Source organism: Trachypithecus francoisi, unplaced genomic scaffold (genome assembly GCF_009764315.1).
Source record: "Trachypithecus francoisi isolate TF-2019V2 unplaced genomic scaffold, Tfra_2.0 Lachesis_group3, whole genome shotgun sequence".
Taxonomy (NCBI): domain Eukaryota; kingdom Metazoa; phylum Chordata; class Mammalia; order Primates; family Cercopithecidae; genus Trachypithecus; species Trachypithecus francoisi.
This window is the reverse complement of record NW_022681468.1, coordinates 18321502-18342771: the sequence shown is the minus strand read 5'-3', so window position 1 is coordinate 18342771 and position 21270 is coordinate 18321502. Positions and strand designations below refer to the sequence as shown.

General features: G+C 37.1%; 1 protein-coding gene across 6 annotated transcripts in view; it reads right to left on the bottom strand.

Annotated features, from left to right (window-relative positions):
• EML5 (EMAP like 5) overlaps positions 1 to 21270 on the bottom strand; it is a 205441-nt gene that overhangs the window by 24374 nt on the left and 159797 nt on the right. For 4 of the 6 annotated variants that reach the window (XR_004432358.1, XM_033191654.1, XM_033191655.1 and 1 more), the window contains exons 28-32: positions 15032 to 15046; positions 12052 to 12060; positions 9492 to 9570; positions 7939 to 8068; positions 1412 to 1510 (exon numbers count right to left, since the gene is read on the bottom strand). Coding sequence is in view for 5 of the 6 variants with exons in the window: in XM_033191654.1 (XP_033047545.1) it covers positions 1412 to 1510; positions 7939 to 8068; positions 9492 to 9570; positions 12052 to 12060; positions 15032 to 15046 (332 nt within the window). In the remaining variant the exon portion in view is untranslated. The remainder of the gene's footprint in view (positions 1 to 1411; positions 1511 to 7938; positions 8069 to 9491; positions 9571 to 12051; positions 12061 to 15031; positions 15047 to 21270) is intronic. The other 2 variants (XM_033191656.1, XM_033191658.1) reach the window with 1 other exon arrangement.

Genomic DNA, 21270 nt, shown 5'->3' with positions numbered 1-21270 from the left:
AAAAAAGGGCCAAATTCCTAAAAGATTAATTTGTGACTATGACATTTCTTAACTGAGAGAGAAAACCATAGCACTAAATGATAAATAAGTTGCCTAACAGGGGGAGAGCAAAGGAAAGAAAAGGAGAAGTCAAGGTGGGAAATGAAAGAACCATACTTTCTAGAATTCTATTTGCAGAATATGAATTCCATTAATACAGGGATTTTGCCTTTTTGTAAGTTGCCCGTATCCCCAGCACCTAAAATAATACCTGGCACATAGCAGGTGTTCAGTAAATTTGCTGAGTAACTGAATTTATTCAATAAACATTAACTAAACCATAACTCTGTACTAAGAGGCATTGAGCTAGATACTTAGGTAACATAGTCTCTTCGTTCCTCAAGGAGATGGGCCTTGTTCCTCGTGCACAGTGAAAATAAGAATTCACTTTCCAAAAACTTAGCACAAACAGAAACTAGACCTATGTATTTATATGCAAAGATTAGAATATTTTCTGTATAATGGGTAATGTTCCATTTACTTTTAAAAGTAGAAAACTGTACAGAAAGGAAAAACACAAAGGTCTATGTGGCGTAGCTTCAGAACCAGGCAACCCAGACAACAAATTCCTATCAACTTAGAACTTGCACGAAAAATGAAGATATTAAAAGTATAAATTATCTTAGTCAAAAAGAAAAGGGACCTGGAAAGCTAGTTTAGCCATCAAGGTCCAATAAATTCCAACAAACACACTGATTTCAATAAATTTTACAAACTTACTGAAGTTTATGAGATTTCTGCCATATTCATATTTAGTAATCACAGGTTGGCAGATATGTCCTAAATAGACCTGCCATCCTCTCATCAGTTTGACTGTGGAGTTATGGCCTTTAAGTTTTTCACAGAGGTAAAAGAACACAGATATATTTCAAAACAGCTCAAAACAGTTGGTGAATTAGGTCAATGACAAAGAAAAGAAAAAGACAGAAGGGATTTACCAACAAAAAATAGACTTGGGTTCTCTCTTCTTTCTAGCCTAAACCCCTGCTGAAGCAGGGTTCTACCCTGCCCAGTCTAGTTATTTCTTAGCTTCCCTTGTTTACTACTTCCTCTTCTAACTCCTCTTTTCTGCTTTATATACTATTGAATTAAACCTTTTTGCTGACCAGAAATTCCTGCTAAAGGACTAAATTCAACTATTTCAACTACCATACAATAGTTTACTTTAAATTCTGGATTGTCAAGACCAACTCAGATAACCAGAGTGAGTGAGAGAAAGGTACCTGCAAGCTAATAATATGGTATAATATAGAGTATACATAGATTTTGAACAATCAATAAATAATAAATAAAATTATATTTTGATTTTCCTTGAATTTATTTGAACAAAGCAAATGCTTTAAATTGTTTCTTTTAAAATATAGAAACATACCTACTTGGCCAGTTGCCACTATGTTGATAAATTTGGGGTGCTGGTTTACTGTGAGGCACAGAATATCATCATTATGTTCCTGATAAAAACTCTGAGAACCTACAAAAAAGAATTTGAGAATTGTTTGAAAATTTTAAGATATAACAGTCAAAAGCCCTTACCCAGAACAATGAACTACTCTTTAACTTATTTGCTTATTCAAAACATAAATTTTGAGCACTTACTATATATACAGCATCATAAGGATAGAAAAATGATTCAGAAGCCATAAAAGGGATAAACACACTACAAGGCTGAAGATTCCAAGTACCACAAGAGAGTTGGGATCAAAATGCTATGGGAATTCAGAGCAGAAAAGATTAATCTCATCGTGGGAATATGGTAATCCTGGACTGACCCAGACAGATTTTACAAATGTAAAAGTCAGCAGGGAAGGGCCTTGTAGGCAGAGGAACACTTTAAGCAGAGGCCTAAAAGCAGGAAAGTGTTATGTATCCATATAACAGGCTCATTTGGCTGAAGTGTAGGGTCATGAAGAAGAAAGATGAGTAACATGGTTGGAAAGGCAGTTTGGGACTAGAGTTAGGGAGGATTTTGAGTGTCAGCCCATGAACCTTAAAGAAAAGGATTTGCCAGAGTCACATAGAAACCAGTAGTAATTTTCCATTGAATAATTTGGACCATATTGAGTCATATTTTATATTTGTTCTGAAGTCAGTGGGGGAGGAACTGAAATCTTTATTTTTATTTTTTTTTCTTTTTTGAGACAGTCTTACTCTGTTGCCCAGGGTGGAGTGCAATGGCGTGATCTTGGCTCTCTGCAACCTCCACTTTCCTGGTTCAAGCAATTCTCATGCCTCAGCCTCCCACGTAGCTGGGATTATAGGTGTGTGCCATCATGCCCAGCTATATTTTTTTTGTATTTTTAGTAGATATGGGGTTTTGCTGTGTTGGCCAGGCTGGTATCAAACTCCTGGCCTCAAGTGATCTGCCCATCTCAGCCTCCCAAAATGCTGGGATTACGGGCATGAGCCACCGTGCCGAGCAGGAACTGAAGTTTTTTGATCAAATGAGTATAATGTGGCCGGAAGCGGTGGCTCAAGCCTGTAATCCCAGCACTTTGGGAGGCCGAGACGGGCGGATCACGAGGTCAGGAGATCGAGACCATCCTGGTTAACACGGTGAAACCCCGTCTCTACTAAAAAACACAAAAAACTAGCCGGGCGTGGTTGGCGGGCGCCTGTAGTCCCAGCTACTCGGGAGGCTGAGGCAGGAGAATGGCGGAAACCCGGGAGGCGGAGCTTGCAGTGAGCTGAGATCCGGCCACTGCACTCCAGCCTGGGCGACAGAGCGATACTCCGTCTCAAAAAAAACAAAAAACAAAAAAACAAATGAGTATAATGTGATTCATCTGGTAGTAGTGACAGTGAAGAGACCTTGTAAGACTATGACAGTAGTCCGTGCAGAAGGGAATAAAGATAGACGTGTGCAAATAAAATGAAGAGGTAGAAAATGAGTTCAGAGCAGTAGGTTGGATCCAGAGGATAGAGAACCATAAATAATACTAGGCCCACAAAAAAGCAAAACAAAAATCAAAGTGGGGCACTTCAACAACCCACTGATAGTGTTAGACAGATCATCAAGGTAGAAAACTAACAAAGAAATTCTGGACTTGAATTAAATACTTGACCAACTGGACATAAAAGACAGAACACTCTGCCCATCAACCATAGAATATACATTCTTCTCATCTGCACATAAAACATACTCCAAGATGACCACATCTTCAGCCATAAAGCAAGTCTCAATACATTTAAGAAAACTGAAATAATATCTGCCATACTCTCTTAACCACAGTGGAAAATAGAAATCAACACCAAGAAGATCGCCCAAAACCACAATTACATAAAAATTAAACAACTTGCTCCTGAATGACTTTTGGGTAAACAATGAAATTAAGGTAAAATGTTTTTAAAAATCTTCACGTAAATTAAAACAGAGACACAACATGCCAAAATCTTTGGTATGCAGCAAAAGCACGTTAAGTGTTAAGAGGAAAGCTTACAGTGCTAAATGTCTATCTCAAAACGTTAGAAAGATCTCAAATTAACAATCTAACATCGCACCTGGAGGAAACAGAAATATAAGAACAAAGCAACCCCAAAGCTAGCAGAAGAAAATAAATAACGAAATCAGAGCAGAAATGAACAATACTGAGACCCAAACATCCATACAAAGAATCAAAAAAATAAAAAAATCAGTTTTTTGAAAATATAAACAAGATCAATAGACCACTAGTTAGATTAACAAAACAAAGAAGATCCCAATAAACACAATAAAAGATGACAAAGATCACATTACAATCAATCCCACAAAAATACAAAAGGCCCTCAGAGATGATTATGAACACCTATAAATACACAATCTAGAAGATCTAGAGGCTATGATATTAGTTGTGGGCTTCTGAAAAAAAAAAGAAGAAGAAATATCTAGAGGAGATAGATAAATTCCTAGCAATACACAACCTCCCAAGATTGAATCAGGAAGAAATTGAAAACCTACACAGACCAATAATGAGTTCCAAAATTGAATCAGTAATAAAAAACCTGTCAACCTATCAAAAAGCCCTGGACCAGGCCGGGTGCAGTGGCTCACGCCTGCAATCCCAGCACTTTGGGAAGCCGAGACAGGTGGATCACGAGGTCAGGAGATCGAGACCATCCTGGCTAACACGGTGAAACCCCATCTCTACTAAAAACTAAAAATACAAAAAATTAGCTGGGCGTAGTGGCGGGCGCCTGTAGTCCCAGCTACTCGGGAGGCTGAGGCAGGAGAATGGCGTGAACCTGGGAGGCAGAGCTTGCAGTGAGCCGAGATTGTGCCACTGCACTCCAGCCTGGGTGACACAGCAAGACTCCATCTCAAAAAAAAAAAAGCCTTGGACCAGATGGATTCAGAGCTGAATTTTCCCAGGCGTACAAAGAAAAGCTGCTGCCAATCCTACTGAAACTATTCCAGATGACATGATTGTATATTTAGAAAACCCCATTGTCTCAGCCCAAAATCTGCTTAAGCTGATAAGCAACTTCAGCAAAGTCTCAGGATACAAAATTAATGTGCAAAAATCACAAGCATTCTTATACACCAGTAACAGACAAGCAGAGAGCCAAATCAGGAATGAACTTCCATTCACAATGCTTCAAAGAGAATAAAATACCTAGGAATCCAGCTTACAAGGGATGTAAAGGACCTCTTCAAGGAGAACTACAAACCACTGCTCAGTGAAATCAAAGAGGACACAAACAAATGGAAGAACATACCATGCTCATGGATAGGAAGAATCAATATCGTGAAAATGGCCATACTGCCCAAGGTGATTTATAGATTCAATGCCATCCCCATCAAGCTACCAATGACATTCTTCACAGAATTGGAAAAAACGGCTTTAAAGTTCATATGGAACCAAAAAAGAGCCCGCATTGCCAAGACAATCCTAAGTCAAAAGGACAAAGCTGGAGGCGTCACGCTACCTGACTTCAAACTATACTACAAGGCTACAGTAACCAAAACAGCATGGTACTGGTACCACAACAGAGATATAGACCAATGGAACAGAACAGAGCCCTCAGAAATAATACCACACATCTACAGCCATCTGATCTTTGACAAACCTGAGAGAAACAAGAAATGGGGGAAGGATTCCCTATTTAATAAATGGTGCTGGGAAAATTGGCTAGCCATAAGTAGAAAGCTGAAACTGGATCCTTTCCTTACCCCTTATACGAAAATTAATTCAAGATGGATTAGAGACTTAAATGTTAGACCTAATACCATAAAAACCCTAGAAGAAAATCTAGGTAGTACCATTCAGGACATAGGCATGGGCAAGGACTTCATGTCTAAAACACCAAAAGCAACGGCAGCAAAAGCAAAAATTGACACATGGGATCTAATTAAACTAAAGAGCTTTTGCACAGCCAAAGAAACCACCATCAGAGTGAACAGGCAACCTACAGAATGGGAAAAAATTTTTGCAACCTACTCATCTGACAAAGGGCTAATATCCAGAATCTACCAAGAACTCAAACAATATACAAGAAAAAAACAAACAACCCCATCAAAAGTGGGCAAAGGATATGAACAGACATTTCTCAAAAGAAGACATCCATACAGCCAACAGACACATGAAAAAATGCTCATCATCACTCGCCATCAGAGAAATGCAAATCAAAACCACAATGAGATACCATCTCACACCAGTTAGAATGGCAATCATTAAGAAGTCAGGAAACAACAGGTGTTGGAGAGGATGTGGAGAAATAGGAACACTTTTACACTGTTGGTGGGATTGTAAACTAGTTCAACCATTATGGAAAACAGTATGGCGATTCCTCAAGGATCTAGAACTAGATGTACCATATGACCCAGCCATCCCACTACTGGGTATATACCCAAAGGATATAAATTACTCTACTACAAAGACACATGCACACGTTTGTTTATTGCGGCACTATTCACAATAGCAAAGACTTGGAATCAACCCAATGTCCATCTGTGACAGACTGGATTAAGAAAATGTGGCACATATACACCATGGAATACTATGCAGCCATCAAAAAGGATGAGTTTGCGTCCTTTGTAGGGACATGGATGCAGCTGGAAACCATCATTCTTAGCAAACTATCACAAGAAGAGAAAACCAAACACCGCATGTTCTCACTCATAGGTGGGAACTGAACAATGAGATCACTTGGACTCGGGAAGGGGAACATCACACACTGGGGCCTATCATGGGGAGGGGGGAGGAGGGAGGGATTGCATTGGGGAGTTATACATGATATAAACGTCATGCACATGTACCCTAGAACTTAAAGTATAATAAAAAAAAAAAAAAAAAAAACTATTCCAAAAAATAGAGTAGGCATTCCTCTCTAACTCATTCTGTGAAGCCAGTATCACCCTCATACCAAAACCTGCCAAAGACACAATGAAAAAAGAAAACTACAGGCCAATATGCTTGTAGAAAACTACAGACCATCATCTCTATGATGAACATAGATGCGAAAAGTCTCAACAAAATACTAGCAAACAAAATCCAGCAGGACATCAAAAAATTAATTCACCATGATCAAGCAGGCTTCATCATTCCTAGCATGCAAGGTTGGTTCAACATATGCAAATTAATTAATGTGATTTACCATATAAACAGAATTAAAAACAAAAACCATATGATTATCTCAACAGATACGGAAAATGCGTTCCATAAAATCCAGCATCCCTTTCATGTTAAAAACCTTCAACAAACTAGGAATTGAAGGAACACACCTCAAAATAATGAATCATTTATGGCAAATCCACTTCCTAGACTATGAACAATGTATCCTCAAACTGGTGAGAAACCAAATATAGTAAAAACTAAAGCAGGTGGCCTAGTCTCCATCTGCCCTCTCTCTAGACACCCCACCACTAGAAAGGTGATTAATTACAAATCAGAAAAGTAAAAATAAAATTATAAGTCTAAACATGAGAGTTTACATATACAGTCCTTTCTTGTTTGTCTTATCTTACTCTTCCTCATTCTCTCTGAAGGACAGATATGTGATACCTCGATTAAGAAGGATTTTTCTCTTTAACCAGTATGTTTTAAATGGCCCAAATTATTAAATAGAAAATTGCCACTGATTTCTGTGTGATCCTGGTGAATCCTGTTCTTTATGAAACCAAAATAGAAAGATCATATTAACGGTTAATACCAACAAGGGGTGGTGGATTATAATTTACATCATCAATCTACTCTTTATCCATTTGGAATGAAGCTATCAGAGGAAAATAAGAATGAACTAGATAACCTTTTTTTTACTTCTAACTTTCAGACTTTTATGAAGTTTGCCATTAAATTGTAATAAAACAATTCAAAATTAAATACTTAATGTCACTATGATGCTAAGAGAATGTTATTTGCTCTTGAATAATCCAACTGAATAATCCAATCAGTTAAATGAACATCAAGAAATAATTTTCTCACCTTCTTGGGTCAAACAAGGTATCATCATAGAGCCACAGATAAACAGCTTTCTTAAGTCTTTCTTCCTTGGCTTTCCAAGGCCTCAGTAAGAACACTCCCAGCCCCAGCAATCACTCACCCAACATGCTACATTCAATCACTAGCAGAAACAACCATCCAAACCATTTATTCTCATCATGAGGTTATGGGGAAATAGAATTAAAGTCACCAATGGTTTCAGTATAAAACATGGTTTTAACATACAGTAAACCTTTACTTCTAACAGACTTATGAGCACTCTGCATTATGAATTCCTTTTCTGCTGTATTATACTCTATTAAAACCGAAATTTGTTTACTTGAAATATTACTAGAAAGTTCTGAAATATGAAATATTTTTATTCTGGAGGGTTTCTCCTACATTTAAATTACTATTTATAGCTTTAACAAAGATTTTAAGCAGCTAGATCAAAATTTCTAAGTTAAAAAAAGTGATAGAGGGATGGAGAATCAGGGTTTCCTACCTGTAGCAACATTGTGCAGAATTCCAATGGATGCAGTGTGATAAATTATATCATCACCATCATTTAAATAGTGAACATTATTCCTACAGTCTCTGCCTCGATAACCAAAAACGAGCTCCAACACAAGGTCCTATAATGATAATAATAAAACCATTATATTCTTCCTCATGTCTAAATGTTCACCATTGTTTTGTTGTATACATAATACTAGTGTTTGCAGTCAAAATGGAGTATACATTTTTGATATTTTACAAATTTCATATGAAAATTACAAAATTAAGCTAGTCATACTTCTTTATATAACCTGTTTTGGGCAGCTTAAACATACATTCTATACTTTTCTATATAAAGTTATGAAAAAGGAAAATGGAATCATAAGGTAGTCTGATACCAAGAACTTTAGTTCTTAAGATTTCACATGTTAAACACTGAGGTACAGTTGGCCTTACATATTCAAGAATTCAACCAATTCCGGATAGAAAATATTGGGGAAAAAACAATAAAAAATAACATTTAAAACACAATATAGTATAACAAATATTTATACAGCATTTACATTGTATTAGGTATTATAAGTAATCTACAGATGGTTTAAAGTATGCAGGAGGATATGCATAGGTTATATGCAAATTACTATGCCTTTTTATATAAGGCACTTGAGCACCTGTGGATTTTGGCATCCCCAAGGGGAATCTATCCCCCATGGACGTAGAGGGACTGTATTTTTTGTGTCCAAAAGAAGACAATTTTATGTTCATTGTTAATCAAAATATCTGACCTACATACACAAGTCAGGATAAATTATGTACAAGTCACATACTTTGAAGAATCCAAACAGTACCTTCATTGTCGGTGGACAAAAACTAAGTATACTGTCTTGGACAATTCACGCTAAAGGTCTGGCAGATAATTCTGCAACTGAAAATGTACATTTCATTGACTTTGTAGGACTGGGTTGGGGAGGGAGCTACAGCAATACAGCAATCACCATCACACAGCTTTACACTTTGTTTATGTTTGATTTAGCAGAGTTTGGTTGTTTGCTGCTGATACTGGGATTATGAAATGCCTGGAGAGTCTTCCTTCTTCCTCAATTATTATGGAAGGCTACTTTGGTTGGGAGCAGAGACAGAAGGAGAAATAGCCTTCATGAACCCTGTACAGTGAATATATCGCACAGGGTCAAAACTCCTATTTGGTATAAGTATTTAACTCTTTAATTTACAAACTCAAGCCACTAAGTTTTAGGTATTGCCAAGGTGTCTGTGCTTCTGTAAGCAAAAGATCATTCGCATATATTGAGGTTTAGGAGTTCTCTGAGATTCAGTTCAATTACGGTATTATTCACAGCAAAGCAAAAGGAAGACTAATTTAAAAAATTAGGATAACCAGAGAATATCAATCCAAAACTCAGACTTACATAAGAATTAAGTCAAACAAAAAAGAGCACCTAATACACTTACTTTCACGAAAACTAATGATAAGACTTGGATGTTTTATAAAACGGAACTCTGGATACATTTCAGTAACACTGGAGAGTGAATTTTCCTTACCTCTATAGGCCTCTTTTTCTTGCCTACATTGTTTGTCTGGAGTTTCTCTGGCTGTGGTGGGGCTCTGCTCACCGGAGGCCTGCAACAGAGAAGTGGGAAGGTGGAAAGGCATGCAGCACTCAGTGCCTTCGCTGAGCCTCTCACACCATCCCTCCCAGAGAGGTGTCTTGTCACACCTTCCCAAAGATGACCCATTCTGTCTGTGGTCCTCTAGACTGCCCTCTTCATCTTGAGAGCTTCTAAAGCAGGAAGGTAGAAAGAAAATATTACAACTTTCATTCATTTTATATATATTTTTTGAGATGGAGTCTCACTCTGTCGCCCACGCTGGAGTATAGTGGCGCATTCTTGGCTCACGGCAACCTCTACTTCCTGGATTCAAGTGATTCTCCTGCCTCAGCCTCCCGAGTAGCTGGGATTACAGGTGTATGTCACCACATCCAGCTAATTTTTGTATTTTTTTTTTAGTAGAGATGGGGTTTCACCATGTTAGTCAGGCTGGTCTCGAACCCCTGACCTCAGGTGATCGGCCCACCTCGGCCTCCCAAAGTTCTGGGATTACAGGATAAGGAGTGAGCCACCACACCCAGCCTCTTCTCTTCTTTCTTTCTTTTTCTTTTTTTTTTTTAAAGACCAAGTTTCACTTTGTCACTCAGGCTGGAGTGCAGTGGCACGATTTCACCTCACTGCAAACACCTCACTGCAAACTCTGCCTCCCGGGTTCAAGCAATTTTTGTGCCTCAGCCTCCCCAGTAACTGAAACAACAGGTGTGCACCACCACAACCCAGCTAATTTTTGTATTTTTACTAGAGATGGGGTTTCACCATGTTGGCCATGCTGGTCTTGAATTCCTGGCCTCAAGTGATCCGCCTGCTTTGGCCTCCCAAAGTGCTGGGATTACAGGCGTGAGCCACTGTGCACAGCCTTACTTTTAATTTCTTTGGTGTACGTATCATAATGTAAATAACATAATAGCACAAAAGTAGATTGTTTATAAACAATGGGAAAATGTTAATTTAACATACTCAAATATTTCTTGATGGGTGCATTAACAACAAAGCCTGGATTACTGTTCTAAAGTATCTAACAAGAGTATCTTCACATGGCAGGTATTCAATATATCCTTCTTGAAAGTGAATTTTCATAATATTTTTATGAACGTTCCACACTGTTAGCAACACAAATCACATGTGAGTTCAAATTTGTGCTCATCTGTTTCTCCATGCCCTTCACCTTCTCTACTTGCTGAAGTCCCTAGTACTGGTTAATGGTATTGCCATCAGATGGTTACTCAAGGAAGACATTTTATAGTCACAAAGCACTGTAAACCATACAACACACTATAAAAGGAAATTACTATTATTATTGCTTCCAACTCTTTCTCTTCCGTTATTCCCACTATTTACTAAAATTTATCAACTTTGCCTACACAGTAGCTCTCAAATCTAGCCCCGCTTCTCTGTTCAGGATCTATTTATAATGTGCCCTGTCCCAACAGGTGTATTGAGTTCACAGTCTGAATTATTTAAATGTAGAAGTTCTTCTCTAGAACCTTTAATTTTTTAAAAAATGCAATTTAGTTTATTATTTTTTATCTCAACCATTATTCACATATTGAATAACCGGAACACTGAATTTAAATCAATCATGCACCAATCCCTTTCCAAATTTTAAGTTAATATTCAATTTGTAACACTTAAATCAGGAAATGATACAAATTAACTTTCCCATGTAAAAGACTCCAACATTTATGAACAAGTCTCATAAAATTAAAGGCATAAAATATACTTGCATTTTCAAAACGGTTGTCAAGTCATACATCAATAAAAGTAAATGTGTTATATCTTAAACATCCAATAAGAAATGAACGGGATGTTGATAGCAATATGAGGCAGCATATAAAATATATAAGCATGACTGGTGTTATAAAAAGTAAACATCCTTTTCAAGAATAAACAATTTTTTCAAGTTATTATAGAAATTTTGGTTTCAAACCTTCTTCATACACATTTTTGGATGTCCACAAGTAAAAATAAAACTGAATTTACCATATTTAACATTTAAAAATATTTCTGATAGGACCATTTCAAAGAATGATAGAAGCCTTGCTTTTTTCCCCAAGTCAACTTTGTTGGTGAACATTATTCTATGTTACTATCTGACAGCTTTAAATGTAACCCAAACAATAAACAGGTAATTTTTATCTAGAAACTATGTAACAATTAACCATATTTTAATTTTTATAAAGATCAGTTAAGCATATTTTAATTTTTATAAAGATCACTTATATAAAGTATATCATTGCATAAAATAAAGTTATATAACTTATAAAATTATACAAGTTGAATGGATAAGTTTTAGTAGTACAGTTACTTATACAGAGTAAGTCTAATAATTAAGATGCTATTCATTTCAGTGGTACCAATTCCAAAGCAAAAAAATGTGCAAAATTGTGGAGAGGTAAAGAATACCAAGTAACATAGTATCCCATTAATGCTAATATGAGAGATGACAAAAATACAAAGTTAGGCTTTGTAAACACAGCAAAGAGAGGATTACCTGGAACCTCTTTTCAGCAGCAGATAAAGAGGGAAAAAGATTACAACATAAATTTGAATTGAAAACACTAGTGAAATACCTCCTGTAATAAAATATTTTAACAAGTTTAATGCAGACAACTATATTGCATAATATTAAAGGCCTGTTGTTTTCAGTTTATAATCCCAGCACTTTGGGAGGCTGAGGCAGGAGGATCACGAGGTCAAGAGTTCGAGACCAGCCTGGCCAACATGGTGAAATCCCACCTCTACTAAAAATACAAAAAACATTAGCCAGGCACGGTGGCAGGCGCCTGTAATCCCATCTACTCAGGAGGCTGAGGCAGGAGTATTGCTTGAACCCAGGAAACAGAGGTTGCAGCAAGCTAAGACCGCGCCACTGCACTGCAGCCTGGGCAACAGAGTGCGACTCCGCCTAAAAAAATAAATAAATAAATAAATAAACAGAAAAAAAGAGAAAAGAAAAGGCATAAGACTGGGCACAGTGGCTCACACCTGTAATCCTAGCACTTTGAGAGGCCAAAGCAAGAGGATTGCTTGAGCCCGGGAGTTTGAGACCAGCCTGGGCAACACTGTGAGACCTCATTCTTTATAAAAAACACAATTAGCCAGGCCTAGTGGCATGCACCTATAGTCCCAGCTACATGGGAGGCTGATGTGGGAGAATCACTTGACCTGGAAGGTAAAGGCTGCAGTGAGCTGTGATCACATCACTGCACTCAGCCTAGGCAACAGAGTGAGACTGTCTCCCAAAAAAAAAAAAAAAAAAAAAAAAAAAAAAAAAACTTCAATAATAACAGGGAATCACAAGAAAGGTGAAAAAAGAAAAAAACAAATAAATGAGAATTCAATATATTTTATGTTGTGAACTTTAAAGCTTGCCATTCTTATTTTTCTGCAATGTAATCTGAATTTTAAACAAAACATTTAAGCTTATTTTTAAGAATGGGCACTGGCACTAAAATGTTAATTTAAAAAGCTGGTAGCACTGGAGATACTTCAAAGGAAATTGTCTAAAGAGCCTAAGTTCCACCTGTTCTGACCTAAGAGGGTTCCCCAGTCAGTGAATCCAAGCAGGCAGAATTAGTCACTCGGGACTATACTGAATTTAGAATTTTGCTAGTAAAAGAAGTAATCTTTAATAAGTTTTTTTTTCTCTCTTAATAGCATAACGATCAAAACAAAATTGGAAGGAATTACAAAAGTCATTTCATCCATTCTCCCACTGAGACCAGGAACCTTCTTTACATGTCTAGAACAATCATTGTATAGCATTGATGACAACTGGTCATCCAAACTCTGTATAAATACTGCTTGTGACAGGGAGGTCACTTCTACATAAAAAGTCATTCATATCCAAGATAACAATGATATCTCCATTTAGTTTTCTTGTTTTGAAACAAGATTCCCAGAATAATAATAATTACTTTTTTGAGACAGGGTCTTGCTCTGCCACCCAGGCTAGAGTGCAGTGGTGTGATCATGGCTTTGTTAAGCTTTGACCTCCCATGCTCAAGAGATCCTCCCTGCCGCAGCGTCCCATGTAGCTGGGACCACAGGTGCACACCACCACACCCAGGTAATTTTTTAAAGTTTTTTTTGTAGAGATGGTGTCTCATCAGGTTGGCCAGGCTGATCTTTAACTTCTGGCCTCAACTGATCCTCCAAACTTAACATCCCAAAGTGCTGGGATTACAGGTATAAACCACTGCACCTGGTCAACTAATTTTTCTTTATATGAAGTGGCCTCCCAACCTTCCTTCCTTCTGTGCTTTCTTCCAGCCCATTATAAACTATCCAAGTCTCCTTTAAAATGCAGAGATCAGTACTGAGCAAGCTATTCTAGATGTGAGGCTAGATCCGGGTGCATTATTTATGGTAAAATAGTATAAGATTTTATGGCCCACTTTAGAGGTTGCTTCATACTCTGAACTCATATCTTTGTACACACTACTCTGCTTAAAACAGACGACAGCTTCCTGCTGTAGATCTAATATTAACAGGTGCCTATTATTTGAGTTTCTGCACAATCTGGTCTCAAATGTACAGTTTTCATCCTTATTTCCCAGCATTTTCCTAGTGATACCTTACCCCCAACCCCCGGCCCCCAAAACAGGGTCTTGCTGTGTTGCCCAAGCCGGAGTGCAGTGGTGCAATCACAGCTCACTGCAGCCTCAAACTCCCAGGCTCAAGAGACCCTCTCACCTCAGCCTCTTGAGTAACTGGACCACAGGGCTGCCACCACACCCAGCTAATTTATTTTTACTTTTATTTTTTGTGGAAACAGGGTCTCATTATGTCGTCCAAGCTGGTCTTGAACTCCCAGGCTCTAGCAATCCTCCCATTTCGGCCTTCCAAAGTGCTGGGATTACAGGCCTGAGCCACCATTACAGGCCTGAGCCACCATGCCCAGCCATCGCACCTTTTTTAACTTATAAAACAGACGAGCCATTTCCACACTGTCTTGCTTCAGAAATTCTTTCAAGACATTTTCAGATCACCAAAGGTACATATAAAAGTACCCCCAGAGAGTCTTTTCCTACATGTCATTTTATTAAACATACAAATATCATAGTTACCCTCTTTGCATCTTTTAAAATGAATGAATAGATTAAACATGCACTAAATTGTGCTAACGGGTTTAAAATTGAATAGTCTTTCACTTAAATATATGTGTGGTTAGGTCTGTTTTTACGAGCTTCTGAAACTTAAGGAAAACCAAAACTATTTATTGGCATTGTAGTAGTTTGTACAGTCATATGTAAAACAATTTATCATAATGAAGACCCTTATAATAACAACCATATATACTATCTAAAAATGCAACTCTTTCATAGAATTTGTCCTACTTCATTTTATAATGCTTTGTTGACAAATGTAGTTAAATGTTTTATAGGGAAAAATAAATACCTTAAAATACTATAAAGAATAAAATAAAGGGTAAATTTTGAATAAAATATTTTCTTTTATAAAACACTTACCTTACTACTCCCTGCCTTCAAAAGGAGCAAGGGGGAAAAAAGTAGGAAAACATATAAAATTTGATGATGAATAGAATAGAGCATTTTAGCAAACAGAAGAAAGGCAACATGTCAACAGAATTTTAAGGAAATACAAAAATGTCTAACTTATGTCACATTGATTTAAACATTGATTTAAATATTTTTATTCACAAATATTGAAAATTTGACAAAAAATAACTACTTTAAATACATAATATTTGTTATAAAAACATTTATTGGCCAGGCAAGGTGGCTCATGCCTGTAATGCCAGCACTTAGGAAGACTGAGGTGGGTGAATCACTTGACATCAGGAGTTCAAGAACAGCCTAGCCAACATGGTAAAACACCGTCTCTACTAAAAATAACAAAAATTAGCTGGGTGTGTGGTGCGTGCCGGTAATCCCAGTTACTCAGGAGGCTGAGGCAGGAGAAATGTTTGAACCCAGTAGGTGGAGGTTGTAGTGAGCCAAGATCGTGCCACTGCACTCCAGCCTGGGTGACACAGCAAGACTCTTTCTCAAAAGAACAAAACAAAAACAAAAACAAAAACAAAAACAAAACCAAAAACGTTTATTAAAAAATATTAAATTATCACTTAGGAAAAAAATCCACAAAAGTATCAACCAAATAGGATGGTTATTGTCATCAGAAGCCATTTTTCCTTTTAAGTGAATATTTGATAAGTATTTAATTGCTTTTAATTTTTTTTCATTTATTTATTTTCCCAGAGACAGGATCCCACTCTGCTGCCATAGGTGGAGTGCAAGGGTGCGATCATAGCTCACTGGAGCCTCCAACTCCTGAGCTGAAGCAATCCTCCTGCTCAGCCTCCTGAGTAGGAACCTCCTGGTACAGGCATGTACTACCATTCTTGGCTAATTTTTCTATTTTTTGAAGAAATGGGGTCTTGCTGTGTTACCCAGGCTGGTGCTAAATGCCTGGTCTCAAGCAGTCCTCCCATTTCAGCCTCCTAAAGCACTGAGATTGCAGGAATGAGGCACAGCATTTGGCTTGTTTTGCATATAAAGTATTTTATTTCATATTTATGACAGTAATACATGTTACTTTAAAAAGCAATTATTTAAATAAACCATGAACCATATTATCTCCTCACAAATATTCTAAGTTGGTAAAAAGAGATACGCATCTCTTCATTTTTAATCTCCTTTGATTTTTTTTCATTTTGTGAAAATGAAGTCACATCAATGACTTCTGCCTTGTCATTTTTTCTTTTTTTTTTTTTTAAGGCAAAGAGCAGTGCTTGGACCCTGCCACGGGGCCCAACAGATCCCCTGTCTCCCTCCCCACACCTTGTCATTTTCAAAATATTCAGCAGGGTTGAAACTGTAAAGTAAATTGAGAACAAAATGCAAAGCAATTTGAAAAATTAGGAAACAGCTGCAGAATAAACAAACTAACATCAAAGTTTACAGTTATGACAGTGTTAATCATTCTTCATGAGTAGTAAAATATTTCCATCTATTAGAACATGCCTCACTTCAGCAATGGGTGGAAATTTACATTTAAGTGTTTCACCGTGAACGAAGCAGTCTACAGATTACAATTAGGTCACATTTTCTGACATACCAAATTTATCCGATAAATAATTTTTTTAAAAAATCAATATAACAAATGAAAGAAATTTATGGGAATGTCTAGAGCTCCTTCTCCCCACAGAACACTTTTCACTTTTCATTACTTAGGAGACACAATTTTCCTTAAGTCATATTAAGCACTCTACTTCAAATATTCTAATTAGAATATTTAAATAATATTCCATTTTCATATTTATCTGTATTTCTCTAATAAATACATATGTAGTGCTTATTGCTTTGTGAATATTTAATTTCAGAAATAATGTTTAAGTATTTACCAGGTACCTCCTCAGTTAACTTTTATTTCATTCCAAGGGATAACGTGTCATTGGTGAAGACCCACTATCTAAATTCTTGATTTACATTATTTCATTTAAAACTTGAAATACACCATAAGTTAGGGATTATAATGTTCATTTTGCCACTTAGGAAACTGAGGTTCAGAAAGAATGAATAATATTTCAAACTCACACAACCGGTAATGATAAAAATGAGTATTCTACCCACTTGTCTGACTCCAGAATTCATGTCCTTTGCACTATACGATGCTGTATTCTAGCAAGTTATTTGAAACATGGAATATGGAATTCTGTACAAGTACTTAGATTATGGTATACTGTGCTTTCTTAAAAATACCCCTAATTTAATACTTTGCCTCTTTATACATAATGAAAAACTGGATGATCACTCTCCATCCCCCTTCCTTAGGTGACCTCCCATTGCTATGACCTGAGGTACATGAGGTATACCATCAGTAAACAACACCTGGAAGAGGAGCTGAGGAGGCACTGTGTCCTTAACATTCCATCTACAGCTTCCCTGGTAACGCTGGGGTCAGTCAATTCACAAAATCTCTCAGTTCTCCCCTTCCCCATTACTAATGTGTTTTCCACCTTAACTTCATCACTTTCCCCGAATATAAAACCCATAAGTGCAAACTCAAATCCCTCTGACAAAGCTTTCCTGTAATGTCACTTCTATCTGAGTTCCAAAACTCTTCAGCACTATCCGAAATGGCCACAAATTCGCTTGAATTTTCTACAAATCCTGTTCAACTGTGAATGAATTCCCTTTTATTTTTAATTTCTCCCTCAAATTGTTCTACTAACTTCTCATAATAAAGTTTTCCTCACCACAGCCTTGTTCTCACCTCCCAAGGCTGTTCCCACCTCCCACTCCCTCTGTTCCTTCTTACTGTTTCTGGTTACCTTTTCCTTTTTTGTTCTTTAAACCTCTTTGCTTCGGAAGTCCGTGCCATTCACTGCTCCATATCCCTTTTTATTGTTTACCACCTTTGATTTTGAAAAGATCAGGTTCACAATTTATTTCTTAATCTGTCATCTAGCTCAGAGACTTTATTAAAAAGTGATCTCAATTACTTTGGGCAGCATGGCCATTTTCACAATATTGATTCTTCCTATCTATGAGCATGGAATGTTTTTCCATTTGTTTGTGTCCTCTTTTATTTCCTTGAGCAGTGGTTTGTAGCTCTCTTTGAAGAGGTCCTTCACATCCCTTGTAAGTTGCATTCCTAGGTATTTTATTTTCTGTGTAGCGATCGCGAATGGGAGTTCACTCATGATTTGGCTGTTTGTCTATTATTGGTGTATAGGAATGCTTGTGATTTTTGCACATTGATTTTTGTATCCTGAGACTTTGCTGAAGTTGCTTATCAGCTTAAGGAGATTTTGGGCTGAGATAAAGGAGGTTTTTAAATATACCATCATGTCCTCTGCAAACAGAGACAATTTGACTTCCTCTTTTCCTATTTGAATACCATTTATTTCTTTCTCTTGCCTAATTGCCCTGGCCAGAACTTCCAACACTACCTTAAATCGGAGTAGTGAGAGAGGGCATCCTTGTCTTGTGCCCATTTTCAAAGGGAATGCTTCCAGTTTTTGTCCATTCAGTAAGATATTTGCTGTGGGTTTGTCATAAATAGCTCTTATTATTTTGAGATATGTTCCATCAATACTTAGTTCATTGAGAGTTTTTAGCATGAACAGGTGTTGAATTGTATCGAAGGCCTTTTCTTAATCTATTGAGATAATCATGTGGTTTTTGTCATTGGTTCTGTTTATGTGATGGATTACATTTATTGATTTTGGTATGTTGAATGAGATTTGCATCCCAGGGATGAAGCCGACTTGATTGTGGTGGATAAGCTTTTTGATGTGCTGCTGGATTCAGTTTGCCAGTATTTTATTGAGAACTTTCACATCGATGTTTATCAGGGATATTGGCCTGAAATTTTCTTTTTTTGTTGTGTCTCTGCCAGGTTTTGGTATCAAGATGATGCGGGCCTCATAAAAATGAGTTAGGGAGGAGTCTTTCTTTTTCTATTGTTTGGAATAGTTTCAAAAGGAATGGTACCAGCTCCTCTTTGTACCTCTGGCAGAATTCAGATGTGAATCTGTCTGGGATTTTTTTGGTTGGTAGGCTACTAATTACTGCCTCAATTCCAGACTTTGTTATTGGTCTATTCAGGGATTCCACTTCTTCTGGTTTAGTTTTGGGAGGGTGTATGTGTTCAGGAATTTATACACTTCTAGATTTTCTGGTTTATTTGCGTACAGGTATTTATAGTATTCTCGGATGGTAGTTTGTATTTCTGTGGGATCAGTGGTGATATCCTCTTTATCATTTTTTATTGTGTCTTTTTGATTCTTCTCTCTTTTCTTATTTATTAGTCTGGCTAGTGGTCTATCTATTTTGTTAATCTTTTCAAAAAACCAGCTCCTGGATTCACTGATTTTTTTGAAGGGTTTTTTGTCTCTCTCTCTCTCTCCTTCAAATGTGCTCTGGTCTTAGTTATTTCTTGTCTTCTGCTAGCTTTTGAATTTGTCTGCTCTTGCTTTTCTAGTTCTTTTAACTGTGAGGTTAGGGTGTTGATTTTAGATCTTTCCCACTTTCTCCTGTGGGCATTTAGGGCTACAAATTTCCCTCTAAAGACTGCTTTAGCTGTATCCCAGAGATTCTGGTATGCTGTGTCTTTGTTCTCATTGGTTTCAAAGAACTTATTTATTTTTGCCTTAATTTCGTTATTTACCAAGTAGTCATTCTGGAGCAGGTTGTTCAGTTTCCATGTAGTTGTGTGGTTTAGAGTGAGTTTCTTAATCCTAAGTTCCAATTTGATTGCACTGTGGTTTGAGAGACTGTTTGTTATGATTTCCATACTTTTGCATTTGCTGAGGAGTGTTTTACTTCCAATTATGTGGTCAATTTTAGAATAAATGTGATGTGATGCTGAGAAGAATGTATATTCTGTTGATTTGGGGTGGAGAGTTCTGTAGATGTCTATTAGGTCTGCTTGTCCAGAGCTGAGTTCAACTCCTGAAAATCCTTGTTAATTTTCCATCTCATTGATCTAATATTGACAGTGTGGTGTTACAGTCTCCCATTATTATTTTGTGGGAGTCTAAGTCTCTTTGTAGGTCTCTAAGAACTTGGTTTATGAATCTGGGTGCTCCTGTATTGGGTGCATATATATTTAGGAAAGTTAGGTCTTCTTGTTGCATTGATACCTTTACCATTATGTAATGCCCTTCTTTGTCTTTTTGGATCTTTGTTGGTTTAAAGCAGATTCAATGCTACCCCCATCAAGCTACCAATGACTTTCTTCACAGAATTAGAACGAACTACTGTAAATTTCACATGGAACCAAAAAAAGAGCCCATATAGCCAAGACAATCCTAAGTAAAAAGAACAAAGCTGGAAGCATCACACTATCTGACTTCAAACTATACTACAGTAACCAAAACAGCATGGTTCTGGTACCAAAACAGATATATAGACCAATGGAACAGAACAGAGGCCTTGGAAATAACACCACACATCTACAACCATCTGATCTTTGACAAACCTGGCAAAAACAAGCAATGGGAAAGGATTTTCTCTTTAATAAATGGTGTTGGGAAAACTGGTTAGCCATATGTAGAAAAGTGAAACTGGACCCCTTCCTTACACCTTATACAAAAATTAACTCAAGGTGAATTAAAGACTTAAATGTAAGACCTAAAACCATAAAAACCCTAGAAGAAAACCTAGGCAATACCATTCAGGACATAGACATGGGCAAAGACTTCATGACTAAAACACTGAAAGCAATAACAACAAAAGCCAAAATAGACAAATGGGTCTAATTAAACTAAAGAGCTTCTGCACAGCAAAATAAACCATCATCAGAGTGAATAGGCAACCTACAGAACGGGAGAAAATTTTTGCAATCTATCCATCTGACAAAGGGCTAATATGCAGAATGTACAAAGAACTTAAACAAATTTACAAGAAAGAAACAAACAACCCCATCAAAAAGTGGGCGAAGGATATTAACAGACACTTCTCAAAAGAAGACATTTATGCGGCCAACAAACATGAAAAAAAGCTCATCATCACTGGTCATTAAAGAAATGCAAAGAAAAACCACAATGAGATACCATCTCACACCAGTTAGAATGGTGATCATTAAAAAGTCATGAAACAACAGATGCTGGAGAGGATGTGGAGAAACAGCAATACTTTTACACTGTTGGTGGGAGTGTAAATTAGTTCAACCATTGTGGAAAACAGTGTGGCGATTCCTCAAGGAATACTATTTGACCCAGGAATCCCATTACTGGGTA